This window comes from Xenopus tropicalis, chromosome 2 (genome assembly GCF_000004195.4).
Source record: "Xenopus tropicalis strain Nigerian chromosome 2, UCB_Xtro_10.0, whole genome shotgun sequence".
NCBI lineage: Eukaryota > Metazoa > Chordata > Amphibia > Anura > Pipidae > Xenopus > Xenopus tropicalis.
Window position 1 is genome coordinate 88,548,906 of NC_030678.2, and position 19,139 is coordinate 88,568,044.

A 19,139-nucleotide genomic window follows, 5' to 3' on the forward strand; every position below is an offset into this window, starting at 1 on the left:
CTCAGGGAGGAATTTCAGCGTGTTAGCACCCTATAAACACTGAACTGTGAAACTATAAAACCCCTTTTCTGCTACCAAATCATCACATGATGTACAGAAAGTACAAATGATGGAGGCAAGCCGATGGGAGGGGAAGAGGTGGCAGCATTAGGTCTGCTGCCTTAGAGGAAGACCCTGGAATTGCCTTACACCAAGCCAGTAGGAGAAATGTTCTGCAAAGCACGGGGGGCACCCTGAAACCTGCTTCAATACAATCGGCCCTCAATTCCTCTTTTTCCATATACAGTATAGCAGCAGCGGCATGACTAGAAGTCATTGGTTTCCACAACAAAACATCCCTAAACTTTAGGAACAGGACATATTTCATAAATATATTGAAACTACTTATAAATCAGTGCCCGCTGAGCTTCCTCTACCTGTTAGAGCCCCCCAACAGTGACCAGCCCTGCTTCTTCTGTAGTTATGCCATTATATAGTAATGATAATATGCCTAAAAATGTCTGTCCTTAATAAAGAGGCATAATCAAAGAATCACATAATCAATTCTTGACAAAATCTCCCAACAAATTCTCCAAAATTTTGTATAAAACTAAAAGAGACATTTTCATTAAAAAAAACCTAACTGAGCTTTAGGCTAAGCATCCCTTGTCATTACTTCAGGCCCATTTAAGAGGGCCAGCCCCACGCGCTCGGGGAGGATATCGGGTGGGGGACCCTGCGGGGGGTTAGGGGGGCCCTGCGGGATTGGGGGGCTAGGGGACGCGGCCGGTGGGGGCACCTGCAAAGTAGAGATTCTAATCTGTAAAATGTGGGTTTACACTATTACATGGAAGTCAACTTAAGTGTGTCACCATAAATATAGGATAATAACAGGACACACACTGCAGCAAATGTGTTAGAGTTTGTGAGGCTGCCCTATCCAGCAACGATAAGGGTTAACTTCTGCTGTCCTTTGTACCAATCAAATGTTGTGAGAGGCTTTTTATAGGGCTGGACTGGGGTTGCTCCCTGTCTGAGCAAACAGGTTCTCTGTGAAAAGCTGTCCATACACGTGCTTATATAATTGTATGAAACAAAATTTTATACGATTTTCGGACTGTGTGTGGACTCCCAGTTATCGCCCCTACAATTTTCATATGGTGATTGGTCATTTAGTCAATTGGATAGTTTAGAAAATGTGTGTCTGATAGCAATAATATCTTTGTCTGAATTGCTGAGTATATGACGTATAAGCAAAATGGACACACCCAGAAGAACCTTATGTATGTTTAGTAAAGCTTCAAACTTTAAACGCCGTTGCTTATGCCAACAAGAATGCTTTCTCTTCTTTTTTTCGAGATGTGCTGTTGCCAATAATATTGCAAGTGTTACTCTGTATTAGGTATTCATATATACTGGACTCATTTAAAACACAAAACAAAATCTGTTTTTCAAAATAGCAACTGACTCGATTATCGCATGTTCATTCATATAAACTCTTATTCCTGGGATTAAAGTTTTCATACGTCACTACTATTTCTGTGACATAACTTTTGTAGGATTGTTGTTTGTCAATTAATGGCCATAACGTTGTCTTTGTTGTTTTTCCAACTTTAATCCTACAATTTAAATCTGAATGTTAGTTTTCGATCATTGCATAAAAATGTGCTGATATCCGAACATTCGCCAAACAATGACTAAAATATGAATGTGTATGGTCAGCTTTGGTAAAGGTGCTACTGAAATCTTTAGTTGGTATTTGAAACTTGGCTTGTCTGACTACAAGTTTGTCTAATACTTTAGTCCTGTGTGTGTCTTAAAATTCCCGTATAATCTGGCCTGTCTTATGTTCCTCTCTTGATTAAATTCTTTTGGTTTGATTAGCAAATTTCCCCTGTGTATGACTCGCCCTGGTAAACTGTTATGTGATTGTGGGATATTTTTCCCCAATGTTAATAAATATCCCTCAATGGCATAACAATAAGGCACACGGCCCCCCTATGAGAAAATATTCGGAAGGGCCTGGTGGGCCTGCAAATCCCCATTGACCCCAGCTGCCCGCTTATGTTCCTGCTCTCTGTGGCTTGTGTCCAGCTAGGAGTACAGGTTGGGGAGGGGGATTTTCTTTCCTATAGAGCAAGCAGACCTTGTGGTCCGAATCCCCCTGCCCACCCCCCCCAGGCCCCACTGCGACTACAGGGTCTGCTTCCTCTATAGTTACACCACTGATATGCCCACTTGTGCACTACTGTGCACTGTTCCCAGTGTGCTCAGTTACTTAGCATTTCAGACACTGACCTTTCCTCCTTAACATTTTTTCACCAAGGCTTGATAATAATAATAAACACATGTCTCATCTGATTAAAAATTACTATCCAAATTAAAATTCATGATACAGGTACCTGCAGACATTATGGATTTACAGAAATCATACATTGCCTTCACAGAAAACGAACGTTAGACACAGATACTGCCATGCTCAAGTGGAAAACAGTCCAGTTGTGAAAGATTACAGTTGCCAAACTGGTCTGGTATGGATGAGCACATTTTTTTGCCTAGTATGGATTTGTGGCAAAATTGTTTGTGAACTTGTGCTAGAATTCCACCATGTGTTTTGTTTCACCAGGGAAGAAATCATGTTTTTCATGCGGGGAAAAAAGTGAGAAAATGATTATTAACTTCAATGCACTAGGCATGAGAAAAAAAAATGCCCTCATTGATTTCAATGTATTTGGAGTGAGAAAATTCTTAAGAACAAATGATCAAGGACTTCAGTGCATTCAGAGAAAGTAAAAACTTGAGAAGAACACCCACTGATTCAAAAGCATTTGGCACAAGAAAAAAATACCCATTGACTTCAGTGCATTTAGCGTGAGAGAAAAAACCCCATTGACTCCAATGGGCTAGTTTCAGTAATACAAACTGGCTGCCATACATACTGTACAGTTAATACTAATAGATACCCACGTCCAAATTGTCGCAAGAATAGTCGCAGGTGGCAAAAAAAATATAGTCGCACATCCAAATTGTCGCAAGAATAGTCGCAGGTGGCAAAAAAATAGTTGCACGTCCAAATTGTCACAAGAATAGTCACAGGCGTCAAAAGAATAGTCGCGGGTGACAATTTTTTTTTCCACTCGACATTTGAAAGATTCGCAAATTTATTGGCGAAGCAACAAAGGACAAATTCGCTCATCACTATAAGGCAAATGTAAATGGTATTTAAAAACACAACATTGTCACAAGAAACCTGCTACAACCACAGTTTTGTATTTCATGTAATTGATTGTTACATGTTCCCTCCAGTCAGGAAGGAACTGATTTTAAATACACAGAGGGGGTTTGTGGTAATGGGTTTTGTTTAGGTGAGTTATAATGAAGTGGAAAAGGTTTTTAATATATAGCAAATGTCTGACAGTTTTAAGTGTCATACCAAAGGAAGACAATAACGTTTGTAAATGTGAACCTGTTGTATTACTTCACCTTACAATGAACAATATGACGTAGACAATGGCATTCCTGTACATTTTGCATCTGTGTTTATTTTTTATTTCCTCATGGAATTTGATTACTTTTTGATCTTCAGATCTCCAGTTTGTAAGCCGAACTCAATTTGTATTGGTAGGGTCCCACCTATCATAACACCCAAGCAGCAGCTTGGATTTTAGAGTGGAAGATAGATAAGACATGCCCTGTCTAAAAAGGTAGGTTATAACAATTACAATAACTCCTTTAAGGTGGCCATACACGTGGCGATCTGACGATGTTTCGTACGACCATCGGTCGCACGAAACATCGTAAGATCCGCCACACACCATTCAGGGCTGAATCGGCAGGTAAGGAGGTAGAAACAGTAGGATTTCTACCTCCTTCTGCCGATTCAGATCTGAAGGGAGAATTTTGGTCAGGCGCCTTCTATGGCGCCCGATCAAAATTTTCCAACTGGTCCGATCGGCGAGTCGTCCGATATCAGCAGCTTCCTGCGATATTGGTCGACTCGCCGACATACCATACACGCACCGATTATCGTACGAAACGAGGTTTCGTACGATAATATCGGTGCGTGTATGGCCACCTTTAGACTGATTTGGCAGCTTATCTGCCTGTGTATGGGCACAAACAACGGGCCTCCCTGACCAACATGTGGCCTGAAATCAGCCAGATATCGATCAGGCAGGTTTCATTTTTCCATCAGATCAGGGGCCGTATCGGCTCGTTGATGCAGTCCCTGAAACGACGGTACCTATATCCGCTAAATTAGCCCGATAACCCAGCTTTAGTTAATGTATCTGCATACATAGGTGTATAGAGAGAGAGACCTGTGTGCTGGTTCTAGAGTTTAGCTTATAGTGATGTGGGCAATTTATACGGTGAATAGGATGGGAAAAAACATTATTTGTATATTTCATTCTTTTATGCTTGCTTTTTTCTTTTTCTACAATAGATGCGGGTGTCAGAAGAGAAGCAGGGACATGGCAAACGCATCTATCCATGACAACAGAAAGCCTCACATGTCCAAGCTTAAAGGGGATGTTCACTTGAGTTAACTTTCAGTGTTATGTAGTGATATTTTGTGACAATTTGCAATTGGTCTTCATTGTATTATTTGTAGTATTTTAGTTATTTCATTTTCCATTCAGGAGATTTCCACTTTGGCGATTCAGCAGCTATTTGGTTGCTAGGGTCCAAGTTACCTTAGTAACCAGGAAGTGGTTTGGATAAGAGACTGGTATATGGATAGGAGAGGGACTGAATAGGAAAGAAAGTTACAAAAAGTAACAATAATAATAAAAAAAACTGTAACCTCACAGAGCAATAGTCTTTTCACAGAAAAAGAGTTGAAAAAAGGCAAATAATTAAAACTATAACAAATAAATAATGAAGACCAATTGCTTAGAATTTCCCATTCTATAATGTACTAAAAGTTAACTTGAATGTGAACCACCCCTTTAAGGTGGCCATACATGCACAAATAATCACATGAGACAAAGTTTGTGCAATAATCTGTAAGTTTATGGTGGATAGTGGATATCACTGAGTTCGTAGGCTGAGCAGATTTCTTTTTGAAGTGTCTCCCTGCAGGGGCCTTGCTAGCTGCTTGGAATATACTGCATGCCTAGGAACTTTCTCGTATACCACTTAGTACTCTATAAATGGTTCCAAGGCACTTATACAGAAGGGGTTATAAAGAATGCCTGGCGCCTCATGTGTTGTGCAAAGGATGTTTTATGGCTTGCCAGGAATCATTCCATATTAAGGGAGGGAAACAATGTCTGGTTAAAGCTGCCACATGAATATACATAGCTTGCTGAGGGACTACCAGAGACAGCCCCCATTCTTTTCTTGCCCTTATGCTACCCCAGCAGCTTTATTTAACGTGTATATATAGTATAGTTTGTTTAAGTACATTGAAACTGTTTTGCAGAAGTCATATTTCATATTTTATAAAAAATAAAGCATATTTTTGTCAGCTATATTTTTTTTAAAAAAACCTTTGTTTTAAGATATCAGTTGTTAAGTTGTAGCCATGCTCCTAAACCAACGGTTCTGGATGCATAGTTGGCCACAGGTACATAAAGGCAGAATTTGTTGTTCTATTCCCAAGTTACAGCCTCTTAGGGGCACATTTACTAACCCACGAACGAGTCGAAATGAGTCGATTGCGTATTTTGCGATTTTTTCGTATTTTTTTTCGATTTTTTCGGCTTCTTTACGAATTTTTCGTTACCAATACGATTTTTGCGTAAAAACGCGAGTTTTTCGTAGCCTTTACGAAAGTTGCGTAAAATCTGGCGATTTTTCGTAGCGTTAAAACTTGCGCAAAAAGTTGCGCTTTTTTTTCGTAGCGTCAAAACTTACGCGAAACTTTGCACCATTTAAGTTTTAACGCTACGCAAAAAGCGCAACTTTTTACGCAACTTTCGTAATGGCTACGAAAAAATCGCAACAAATACGAAAAAGTCGCAAAATGTTCGTTTTCAAGTCGGAACTTTTCCAATTCGGGTCGGATTCGTGGGTTAGTAAATCAGCCCCATAGTGTTGGTTTTAAGGCGATGCTTTGAATGTAACATAAGGCATGTAGATGCCTTTTGTTTTCAGAAGACTTTACTGCAAATCTAAAATAATCTAACGCTACTCCCAGATTTTCTCCTATCCTTCTGTGCTTCTTAAGTGCTAAGAAATTCTATTTGGAAGCTATCACCCTGTCCAAGTTACAGTAATTTCTCTATAGCTGCTACAACTTCTTTGATCTGCTCTATGATCTTCTCCTTTGTTGAAGCCTGTATGTATTAGTATTTTAACTTTATGTTTCATCTGAGAATATTTTTGAACATAGGAATTTATCTGGCCCATAGAAGTCTTCTGAAATATGTTATTTGAGAAAAATGTTATTCTTGGTCAGTGGTTACTTAGGTATCAGCACAGCAGGAACTTTTGCCCTAGTCTTGTAACATATATCAACCAACTAGATATTTCTTTCCATTATTTTCACAGCATTATGAAGAATGAAAGCTAACAGTCGATTGGTCAAAGTAGCGTAGATTATCGGGGCAAGCGTGTGATCTTTAGAGATCAAAGGAACTGCAAAACTTTTTGTAACCAGTTTGCGACTAGTGATGAGTGATTCTGTCCCATTTTGCTTTGCTGATAAATTAGCTTAATAATAGGAAAATTTGCGAAATGGTGAAAAATCTGTGAAACGCGCTTGTCGCGTGTCTTTTTTTTCCCGCAACCGCACTTATATTACCATGACTGCACCCATTTTGCCTCAACCGCTTCCAATTTGATGTGCAACAAAAAAAATTGCTTGTCACTATATGTAGTTCACAGAATACAATTATGGATACTATTATTTTATATTCTAAGATGCGAGAGTAAAAACATTCATCTGTTTTACAGATGAAAAAAATCCATAAAAAGACCTTCAGTTCACATCCGTAAGTTGCCAGGTAATGAACCTCATAAATTCAATTCTAATTGTAAAATATTCATCTTATTAACTTCCTAAAAAAATCTATTGAATTCTAGATTAACATTACGCTGACTCAAAGAGTAGTAGCAGCCATACATCATTTGATTTAGTTTACTTTCTCCTCATTTTACGTAAGAAAATCAAATGGTTTCTAAAGGTGTTATCTAAACTTGGGGAGGAGAAATCTTTAATAGTAGCAAGTAGAGATGATATGTGACTGCTTCTTGTATATACTGTAATGTGCTAGCATATTGCAGCTTAATGTCACAACTAGAGGGTAGAAATCCTAGAGTGCTGAAGGCTCCTAGTTCCCCTACAACCACCTGGATCAACCTGATAAGGATGAGCTTTTGGGAAATGCTGAGGATCATCATGTGAAATGGGGTCACCTGAACCTCTTCCTTTTTTATACATGTAAACATTTGTGTCCAATTTCAGAGGCACAAAAATTAGCACTTGACAGTAAATGGCACTCAATTGTATTCAGCTTGGGTCCAACACATAAGAGGCCTCAAATTGGCAGCCACATGCATTTCATTTCAAAGGTGGTAGAAGGAGTGTTTTTGGGCACAAAGCATATAAGAGAGCCTTGTACTTATTGCTTGCCATGAGCATGCTTTAAAGGGGAACTCTGGTTTCCTAACCAAAATTTGTTAAAAGGTCCAAAACAACACATAAACACCCTAATATACAAATGACTGTTCCTTCTGTTTCTTTAAATAGTATGAATAAAAACCATTTTTATATTCTGAAATCCACCTGGAAAACAGCTACATTATTTCAAACCCCAGCAGGGGAGAAGGGACTAAAACATTGATGTTACAAATGGTAACAACTTCTCCACAGCTGACAGACAGCATGCAGGAACTACATAACCCACAATGCATTGCAGTGTGATGTTACTTTTCTTATTGACACCATGTGTGCAGGAAATTGTGGGATTTGGAGGATGCAGGCTGAGGACAGTTGACTATTGTTACATACAAAGTAGTTAGCTAGATGAGTAGGAGAATAGGGGGCAAGGCTTAGGCAACTGTTCCAAACCATATTATTACATTCAAAATCATGCATATTTTTAATTGACCTATATTGTTTGAATATTATGTTTTCTTTTATAAAAGCTCAAGTGTTTGGGTGCAGTTCCCCTTTAAAAACAGGTCTGGAGCAGCAGTGCCAAGTGCCAATATATGCAATAGGCATAATTTTCCACCTATTTGTGCAGCAGCACTTGCGTCTGTCACATAAATAAGAATCCTTTTTTGTATTTTCATTTGTTTTTCATGCAGCTTGGGTGAAAAATGCAGAGTTGCCAGAATACACCTCACTGACATTTAAGATGCTAATGTGACTGATTTCACTGGAAAACACAAGGCTGAAAACATTTCAAACATCCTCCTTGTAAGTCATCATTAATAATAATGAGCTTATCTCATCTCCTACTTTGTACGTCTTACAATTCACTTTTATAAAATGCGCCCATCAGATTATTTTGCCTCCTCAGCAGTTTCCTGCAAAACATATATATACACCTCCCCATTATAAAGTAGCGCAGTCAATTGTTCAGTAGTACTGGCACTAATGTAAAGCATCCTGTAGTAGGGTGGTAGCATGGCAAAATGACTTGAGCCTTATTGAAAGAGAATGCTGATTTATAATTATTAGAATTCACAAATGTAAAAACTCCCAAACTTTAATAGACATTGCAAAGTAAGGTTCTGTTAGGATCAGCTACAGGTTTCTGGATGCTCTCCTTAAACATCACAGCTAGACTAGCCTCCCTTGCCCTCACTTCCTGGTCTAAGCATTGTCTAATGGCTTAAACACTCTGGCTTGTCCAGAATTCTTGCTCTCCTTGCACTCACTCCAGTCCTGTTCCTGCTCCAGTGTATGCCACCTAATCTTGCCTGTTATTGTCTCTTCGCCCATCTGTCCTGCTCTTACCTGTACACTTCCTGACTGATCACAATAGCTAGTCCTTGCATTAAGGACTCACTGCCAATTTAATCCCAGGCTCAGAGATCTGCACTGCAGCTTTGTATTGCATTTAGAGACTGGAAGTTTGGTGTGAACATGAAAATGGTCTCAGCCATAACCATATTTGCCTACAAGTCAGTAATGAACATTTCTGCTTAATAGAAAACACAGATACCTTCAAATATACCAAGCTCTTTTCTGTGCTGCAACAATTGTTTCCAGCCCAGAAAAGATCACATTGGATTAAATAATTCTCACTTTAACTTGCATCAGAGATTAAAGGGTTCAGAGGGTGTTAGAGCTCAGTGAGATGCTGCCGAGCGTTACCAATCCATACAACCAAATAGGGTTCAACTGCTCAAAGCAATCAAATGCTTTCTGACAAACCAACGTGGGGATTTAATATAACAGATGTCATAACTTGTTAAACACTTTCCTGACTGCCAGAAATGGAAAATATATTTTGACTGCCAGAAATCTGCCCCTAGTAAGTCAGCCCCTAAATCTACTTATTTGCTAATGTGGCCATAACTGTCCATGTTCTCCATCCCTGGCATTATCAGACTTGATCAGTGAAGGCTGGGGCAAAGCAAAACTGATATGCAAATTCATATGACTGAGATACAAAAATAAACTTGTTTCCCAATGGATTGGGGATCCGTCCCAGTAAGAGCTTGAGAATGACATTTAATTGGTAGTAATCTTACATCCCTAAGCCAAGATTCAGCCCTTTTCAGCAGGATTTGGCTGAATCCATGCTCCTGGCCGAACTGACTCCAAATCCTTAAAACCATGTGACTTTTTGTCACATAAACATGGAAGTTGGATATTTTTGCCACCTGCACTGCACGGTTCTCTTTCTCCCTTCTTGCATATACAAATTAGGATTCGGATTCGGTTCAATCCAACAGAAACTTTCAACAAGGATTCGGCCGAATCTGAAAATAGTGAATTGGGTGCATATCCCTAGAAGGGACACATTTTAGTTTATTTATTAACAATTTCATTCACCCCCTCATAAAGCTCCAAGGGTTGAAAGAAGTGAATGCATTACTAAAAGAGTACAGTGAGGCACTGAAATAGGGAGTAAGAAAGACATATGAAGAAGAAGAGAAAAAAAAGTAGAAAGATATTGTACCATTACAAAGCGACAGCTTAAATGAATGATCTGCACCCCAGGCCTGAAAGCCTCTTGCAGCAGCATTATAACCTCATTATCAGAAAATATCTCTGCTTGCTCTGCATTCACACAGTGACAAATCCAATGATGTGGCAGGACACCCTGCTCAAGGGCACTTACTGTGTAACCAAGTGCTATGCTCTCACTAGACAAGCAGACACTTGGCAGCTGCAGAGATGTCAGTAAAATGCAAACAGTTTGTTACAGCTACATGCTAGCCTTTACAGCGGCAGTGTATATCACTTACTGCAGTCACTGTCCCTAGCAGAAAATGCAGTTTTCTTGGCACTCAGCAAACATAAGGTCTGAGATATTGCTTCTCCCAGCACTATGTTGTTACAAACAACACCTTACTTATTAATTGAATTAGTTTTGCATTCTTTGCTGACTAGCAGCATAAATTATTGTGGGAATCTGAGAGTTATCCATTGTTCTATTATATTCAATAACTTACTGCATAGCTTCCCAAACACTATTACTGCAGATGCATTTTATTGGGTTTTCTTTATGTTATGCAAAACCTTAATAATCAATGCTTGGAAATGTTTGTAGGTAAGCTAAAGAGAAATGTTTGTATTGTTTGCAAGGAAGTAGTAGACTAAAACCGGATGAGGGGAGTCACTAAGTAACGCTGTTAGCCCCTTAGATAGAGATAAGCCAATTTGTCCCATTTTGCATCACCCCTTGCCTAGATTGTTGCTATCCAAAATGTGTTTCCTTTAGGTGGTGAATGTAGGTATATGCTTCAGAATGCTCAAAACCTCTAGACTATTGAAATTTAAACAAAAAAATCACATTGTGAATGTATTTACAGGACCACACTGTGTATGTATGTGTAGTTTACCCCAGCATGGCCCTATATTATTACTGGTTGCCTCTATCATCAGCAAGCTACATAATGATAGTAATTAGAGGTGAGCTGCCTTTATCAGGCTCCTAAAGAACTACAGCTCACATCAAGGTCTGGTTAATGTAATAGTCTTCATAATACTATTGTATCAAATAGCCAACAATTTACAAATATCCAATAGGTAGCTCCAGGAAAAACTCACTACAGTAATCCTCTCCCAGCTAGAGACTAACATTCTGCAGTCTTTGACATCCCTAACATAAAGTCATATAGTATTTGTCCAAATTCTCATTACGGGGGGAAATAGTTGGCTGCCTGTAATGGGATCAGACAAGTTCTCTAGTAATTGACATTTTTTTTTTACATTTTCTCAGCTATGGAGCAGCTGTTAGCAAAACTCACAAGTGTTCAAAAAGAATGTTATCATTTTTATTAATATGCTTAGTTTAAGATAATGTATTTCCTCCTACATTTTGCTGCTGATTTGCTTGGTTATGAGGCTACTTTTATTCTGCATCTTTTTAATGCACCCGTAATGTGCTTTTTTATGCAATAAGAATGAATTATTCTGTTTCTTGCCAATTTAATGAAAAGAAAGCTGCTGGGCATTTTGTAATGGCTAAGTAAATGGAAAACAAAAGACTTTGCTTATTTTTCTACAGTGTGTGGATTGGACAAGTGTTATACTGTCCTAATAGGAAAATGAACAGGTTAAGGATTTAAAAATAACAAGCGAAACACCCAGTGTTAATAGGGGTAACAAAAGATCAGAATGGAGTCACTATGGATCTATCACTACAATAAGTATAATGACTAAAGCAGTCATTGTTCACTTGAGTAGAACCAACCCAAGCAATATTTTCACCTTAAGCAAAAGCCAAATGAACTGTATAGTGATCTTCCATCCAATGATAAAATTAAATTATGATTCCCTGGGAAGTGCAGCCTGAAATGATCATCTCAGAGACAGGATACCAGTGTCCTAACTAGAGCTTATACATTGTAAAATATATCTTAAATTTATCACAAAGTCGCTAGGGTGATGGGTTTTTTTTTTATAAACTGAAATACCCTTAAAAAAAGGTGAGTATCCTTAGCATTTTGTGCATGTTGGTTAGTTGATGAGTTACAATAAATGAGACTATGCCATTTACTCTCTGTGGAACATTATGCCCCTTATCCAGCCCCCATTCTCATTCTGAGAGTCAGAGGTTTGATAAATGACTGACTGTTATGGATCTTGTGGCCAAGTGGTAAGTGATGGATGGAAAGCATTCTGGCAGCAAGAGGAAGGGAAATATATTTTATTAACAAAATGAAGAGTATGCATGTTTACGCACTCTTCCCTACTCTGATGCATACCCACAACCCAGGGCCAGTGAAAGGGAGAGAGAGCTGTCTGTAGAATGTAGGTGGAAAATAATAAAGATGTAGGAATGCTTAGCCTCCACAAAATTAGATCAGTTGTTATATATTCATATATTATTTTTTTTCTACTGGTAGCCTCCCCAAAGGCTAATACAGAGATCCGCAGATATCATTCTACAATTATAGTTTTAAAAGTTGATGAGATAAACTTTCTCATTTTCCAAAGTGCTCTTTTGTGTGGTGTAACCCCATCTGCTGTTCATCTCTCCTAGACTTACAAATGAATAAGGGCTAAAATGATTAGCCTTCTTGAGTATTTACCAATTTTGGAATTGTTACTGTATCCCCATTCTTTAGAGGATCTGTGACTTGGTCTCCACCAAAACTTTTGCATGCACTTTAACCTTTCATTTTTGCACACTACACCATGATTACATTTTATTTAACATTTTTAAACATCAAAGGGTTTAATTGTATTACTAAATGCCCCTCAGCATTTAAGGGCTCTGGGCTCTCCCCGTGTGCCAGAGCCCTAAAGAATTTAAAAATGTGCAGGCAGATATAGTCTCATAAATTATGCTCCAAACATTACCCAACAGGCTATTACACTTCTACTACACAGAGCGATAATAATCCATAATCTTGTGGTAGACCAATTATACTGTAACCCTGAAGGTCATTATCCTCTGATAACAAAAGCAAAGAAGGAGAAGTTGCTGTTCCTATCACTGAGGGGATCATATACTCCACACAAAAATCACCTTGCAGCACTTAAATTATTGAAAGGGTGTTTTATATGTGCCAAATATTAGGCAGGCTGTTTCAGGCTGAAATGTTGCCTTATCTTTGGTTACAAATAAAATACCTTTTCACTGAGAACTTCCCAGAAGTTATTATGTTCTTACTGCTGCTTGCCTAGCCATAGGCACTAGATGGAAATCTCGAAACTCCTCCTCCCTTGACTTTGACTGAAATATTAATGTCAATAGGGCATCTTTAGAAAATAACATTCCTCAATACTTTGGTCTATTTGGGAGCTCAGAAGTCTCCCCACTTGGGTTCTCTGTATTGGTTGTCAGTTGAACTTAAGCACATTAAATTTATCTTCTGCTTTACTTCCACAAGTTCACTTCCTACCTCTACCTCTATTAAAACTCCTTTCCCTTCTCCTTTCCCCTTTTACATGTTTTGTAATACTCAATAAAGCTATAATTTATGAAAAAAAAACCTTGATTCATTCATTTATTACTTTATCTCCTGCAGATTGAAGCTGAGCAATTGGGAAGATGGTGCACCACTGTAATGCCTTTTATTTGTATATTCTTTATTAAGATGTGAACAGATCTTTAGCAATGGTTACATTTATACCAGAATATACAGTAGCAGTCCCTACATAAATAAAAAAGCTTATGTACCTTATTGTTATTGTTAACTGGACCATTCTATATTATGTTGCTACATTGTTATTCAGAAAGTTGGTATTTTCACTTTAAATCATTTCATACATAAATCAGTGTCGTTTGCAAATGATTGATTTTTGGTTTGGGTCATTGTTTAATGTTCAGCAGTGCATGCATTTGCCATTCTAATTTGTGGTTGTGCCCTCACTATAATGTATAGGATCATTAGTAGTGAAAAATAAAGGTTTGGGTGTGAATAAATGAAAATGCTCAGTTACAAAGAAAAAAGTCAGTGACAGATGATTTGCTGGGTTAGATTAATGATAGGGAAGATAAAGCTGTGGCTCTAGGCTCCTTTCCAAACCAATTCCTTTAGATCTGGGGTCAATGGTGCTGAAAAACCCAGGCACTATAGAATTAGGCCAGTAATACAGTATTATGCTATGTAAATTATTGCCATTTGCTTTTGTATTGATGTAAGTATGAGTGTGTAAGAAAAGTTAGCCCCTACTGACTGTGAAAAGTTTAATGGACCAGATTCAATTCAGTGAGAAAAATTTACCTCACGGTTTATCGCATGAAAACTCATGGGCAAGATTAAATCTGAGCTGCAATTTAATTCAGAAAAACTTTTCTCATGGTTTATCGTGTAAAAACTCTATTTAAGTCTATGGGAAAAACTGGAAATGAATTAGGAGAAAAGTTTTTTTCTCCTCAAACTGAATCTTGTCCATGAATTTTCACGTGATAAACCATAAGGTAAGTTTTTCTCACTGAATTGAATCTGGCCCATTATAATTCTCCTGGGACTTACAAAGTTTAGGATGATGATATAAGCTTCACATTTCAGAGTCAATGTAATAAAAAGACCTAATTAAATAATAAAATAATTGTGTCTTTACGAGTAGTCACTGCACAAGCATGCTGAATTTTTATGCTGAATTATTAATTGTATTAATTAGGGTTATACCCTTAAGACTGGATTTCTTTCATACTTATTTAAGCAGAAGGGATAGATGAATGCTCTTTTGTGGTCCACAATAGTGTGTGCCTACATGCAGAGTCTCAGTTCACCCACCAAGTGTGCTAGAGACCCTTGCCTAATTCACATGAGAGTTTTGTACAGGGCATGTACCAACATATTTAGCATATAGGGAAAATCTGTTGTTGATTGTACATAATCTGTATGAGTATTGAATCATTTTTACATTAGAGTTAAACTTTTAAGTTGCAGCCGTAGAACTTGTTTGTGGAACTCTGGTTTAAAAATAAAATATTCTTTGTTTGGATTTCATGTCTAAACCTACAGTAAAACACATTAGCCTTATTCGGCTGCTACGCATTAACTTGTCACAGCAACCTCTACAGATACCAGAAAATGGCTTTGCATCAATCCCATGCTTTTATGGTTAAGAAGTAAAGCTTTATACATTTGGAATACATTATAAATCTAATCATTTAAATCCCTTTAAGCACCTAACATGTAAATTGATACAAACTCCAGTTCAGAGCCCTTTATGTTAAGAAATCCAAAACTTGATACTCTACCTTGTTCGTAGATTTTCATTTAGAAGTTCCCCATCATATACAGAAAGGACATCAAAGTCTTCTTCTAAGGCAAATGAATGGAATACAAGCTGTATTCGGTTCTGCTTATCTGAGCTAATTGTCCACGTGCAATTGGCATAATTTGGATATCCATAGGGGAATCCCGGACTTTCTATTGTCCCGTTTGGTTCTTGCATGCTGAAACTACAGTTCTGCCCTAGAGACAAGAAAAATAGCAAAGTAGATGTTTAGCACAGAGACGAAACACTACAGAATAAGAAAACAATGCAATGTTCAGTTTGTAGCGTATCACAGTAGTAAATCAGCGCAACAATAAAAAAATAGATCAACATTAGACAGCATTGCAGCTTACCGTATATACTCGAGTATAAGCCGATCCGAGTATAAGCCGAGGTACCTAATTTTACCTAAGAAAACTGGAAAAACTTATTGACTCGAGTATAAGCCTAGGGTGTCACCAGTAGGGCTGGTGCGAGCGAGCCAGCACACGAAGCACAAGAAGTACAGCATGATAATCTTGTTACACGATATTGCTTGAGAACTGATAATAGATAACTGGCATAGATCCCCCCATTCTCAGCAGAAAGCATATTGACATTAACCTATTGCTGCTGCCTATATACCCGAGTTTTCACAAAGTCCACACTTAAATAGAGATGCAAGAGTGTATAATAGGCAATAGTTAGACAAGAGTGTAACAAGTTGGCCTGTGGGGAATTCCTCTACAGGAACTTACATGTATATAAGAAAGTTCAGTAGCTAGAGACTTCCTCTTTGGCCTAGGAACGTCAAGCAAAACGACAGATGTCCACAGAGCCAGACCAGGTGGGAGGCAGTACCATGTTAGTTCTAGGAAGTGGGTTAGGAGATTTATGTTATGTCACTCTAGGGGTGCAAGATAGCCAGGGCATAAGGACAGTTTGTCCCATCGAAGAGGGATTATTTGGGGAAGAGACCCAAGGCAGTTGAGTGCCAGTTAGGGAACTAGAGTGTTTAGGATTAAATTATTGGGAACCTAGTGGAGCTATAGTGACAGCTCAGAGGCTTATGCACTGACTTATGCCTTCCTAGTCCCCTTTTACTTATTGAGGATCTACCAGTTATGGGCAGTTCCATTACAAACCGATTAAAAATTTCCATCATGACAGATAAAACCTCTATCAACGGGATCACAGAATTATCTGTTGTAAAGCCAACTTTCCATACATGCCAAGGTGGTCAGGCAGTGTAGCCAAAATCAGCTTCCCAGAACCACCATCCTCCTAACTGTGCGCTCTTCTGCTCTGCTGTGCGCTCTTCCGCTGTGCGCGCTTCTGCTCTGCTGGGCGCCGCAGTCGCGCCAGTGACGTCACGCGCCCCCTTCAGTTACCTATACCTTGTAAGATGAGGCCATGAGTAACTGAAGGGGGCGCGTGACGTCACTGGCGCGACTGCGGCGCCCAGCAGAGCAGAAGCGCGCACAGCGGAAGAGCGCACAGCAGAGCAGAAGAGCGCACAGTTAGGAGGATGGTGGTTCTGGGAAGCTGACATAGGCAGAGAGCAGGACTGAGGGAACTTTAAGTGCCGGTATGTAAAACTGCGACTTAGTTTGCAGGAGATTTTGTCCGTGCAGCGTGTGTGCATGTGGGGCTTTAGAGTTGGTTGAGGGTAGGTCGTGTTGGCCGGGGCAGCGGGAATTACCAGCAGGGGGTCAGGAGGGTCTCGAGTATAAGCCGAGGGTTAATTTTTCAGCACATTTTGTGTGCTGAAAAACTCGGCTTATACTCGAGTATATACGGTACATATTTTAGACTTATTTTATCGAATCCTCAAAACAGATAAAATTATAGTACATAATCATACATTTGTTGTGACATATGCTACTGTCACAAAGTCTATGTAAACCCTGTGCAATCTTTGTTGTGTTGTTCTGTTTATTGTGTTGTGTTGTATCTTTTGCTCAGTACCCACGTATGTGTCTAATAAACCTTACCTAACTACCTCAAATGACTTTTGGTATCTGAAATTTCCATAACACCTTCCATTTGGGGTTTATTTGGGGTAATTGTATTACATTGTGAATTGTAATTGTGTAAAGCTTGCAGTGTGGCTTTTTATTTACTTGAGAACTATTCTAATCAGTTTTATTATGTACACTGCTCAGATTGTCTTACACTTTAACCTGAGTTAACCTTAAATTGTACCTAGCACTGCACACAGATAATTAGAGTACAGTACTGTCTTTTACAGTCAAGAAAGCCATACATGGGGTGAGATGGTCTGCTAGTTCTCTGTGTGCAGGGCCCTATGGCAACTATTAGAGCAACTGTCTTGCAATTCCATAGGGTCACAGATGCTAAATCCTGATGTACCATCTAATTGCCCAATGCCTCCCACTAGTACAAGTTATATTGCTTAGCTGTTTTCTGTGTGTTTTGGAACAAATACAATTAAAAAGATGACAGAATTGATATGCTACACAATTATACAATATGTACATTTTTATCTTTCTTAACGCAAAGATTTTTATCAATATTGGTTAAAATTTCATATGATTTTCAGACTGTGTGTGGGTTCTGAATTATCATCCCAATAATTTTCATACCATGGCGATGGGAGACTTAGTTGATCGGACAGGTTAGAAAATTTCTGTTGGATAATGATAAAACCTGCGCATGTATTGTGTATCTGACGATATCCTTGGGGGACCTATAATGCATTTCCAGGAAGTCACTTTTGTATGATTGGTGTCTGCCAACTATTTCATGTTCAGAACAACCTCCTTTTTGTTATTTTTTAGGACTTTATTCTACAATTTTAGTCTGAATGTTAGTTGATTGAGATGCGAACGTTCATCAGAAGAAAACTAAAATCTGAATGTGTATTACCTTCTTAACCTGGAATCTAATTTCTGCAATCTGATTACCTATCTTTTTTGTATGTTATCATGCAAACATTATCCTGGAAAAAATGATTTGAGTGTATTGCTCTACTTAATGCCCATAAAAACCTGGGTGCCTCAGCTAACTGTAGGTCAGATAATGTTTACAGGGAACAATGGGAAAAGGTATGTTGGGGTGGGGACAAAGCTTTTTTAATGTTAAATAAACCCAGTGGGATGTTCTTGCCTCCACATACTTGGGAAAACATAAAAAGGTACTGTTCTATTTATTAATGTAAATTATTTGCTTATAATGGAGTCTATGAGAGGTGGCTGTGCCATAATTTGGAGCTTTCTGGATAACAGGTTTCCGCATAATCGATTCTATACCTGTATCTTATACCATTTTTATCTGTATTGGCATTTTTATGGTAGTACAGCATAACTTTCTGTAAACTGCAGTGTCACCAATATTGTGTCCCTAAGTACATAAGAAAATGGCATTGTATGTTAGAACTGTCCAGAATAGTGATGGGAGAAATAATTCACCAGTCATGGATTCATGGCAAATTTCTGCATTCTGCCATTGGTGGCTGATTTTACTAAGCGGGCGCAAAAAATTGATGTGGGAAAATTTGTTGAGTCACAAAAATTGATGTCTGTATCAAAAACATTGTCAAAAACATTGTCATATAAGCTGATGCTACAGGTCTGATATTCTCAAGCTACCTGCACTGGTTTCAGAGCTGCCATGTAATGTGAATCTGAATGAATTACTAATCAGCCTTATACTGTTATATATATATTCTATATATACAGTGTATTGTGAGTGGGTCCCTTAGCTCAGTAACTGACAGCAGCACAAAGCATGTGCAAGGAATCAAAAGAAAAGAAAATGGTGAGCTACTGGGGCATCTTTGGAGGAACATAAAAAAACAAAATGTACAATTTAAGGCCCATTTAATTTGTTACACTTTAGCTCTCTT

The 19,139-nt window shown here is 38.5% G+C and overlaps 1 protein-coding gene across 1 annotated transcript in view; it reads right to left on the bottom strand.

Annotated features, from left to right (window-relative positions):
- The window catches only part of csmd2 (CUB and Sushi multiple domains 2), a 554,847-nt gene that overhangs the window by 468,758 nt on the left and 66,950 nt on the right, over positions 1-19,139 (bottom strand). Inside the window, exon 2 of the mRNA XM_018091826.2 lies at positions 15,273-15,489. Within this exon, the coding sequence (XP_017947315.2) occupies positions 15,273-15,489 (217 nt within the window). The remainder of the gene's footprint in view (positions 1-15,272; positions 15,490-19,139) is intronic.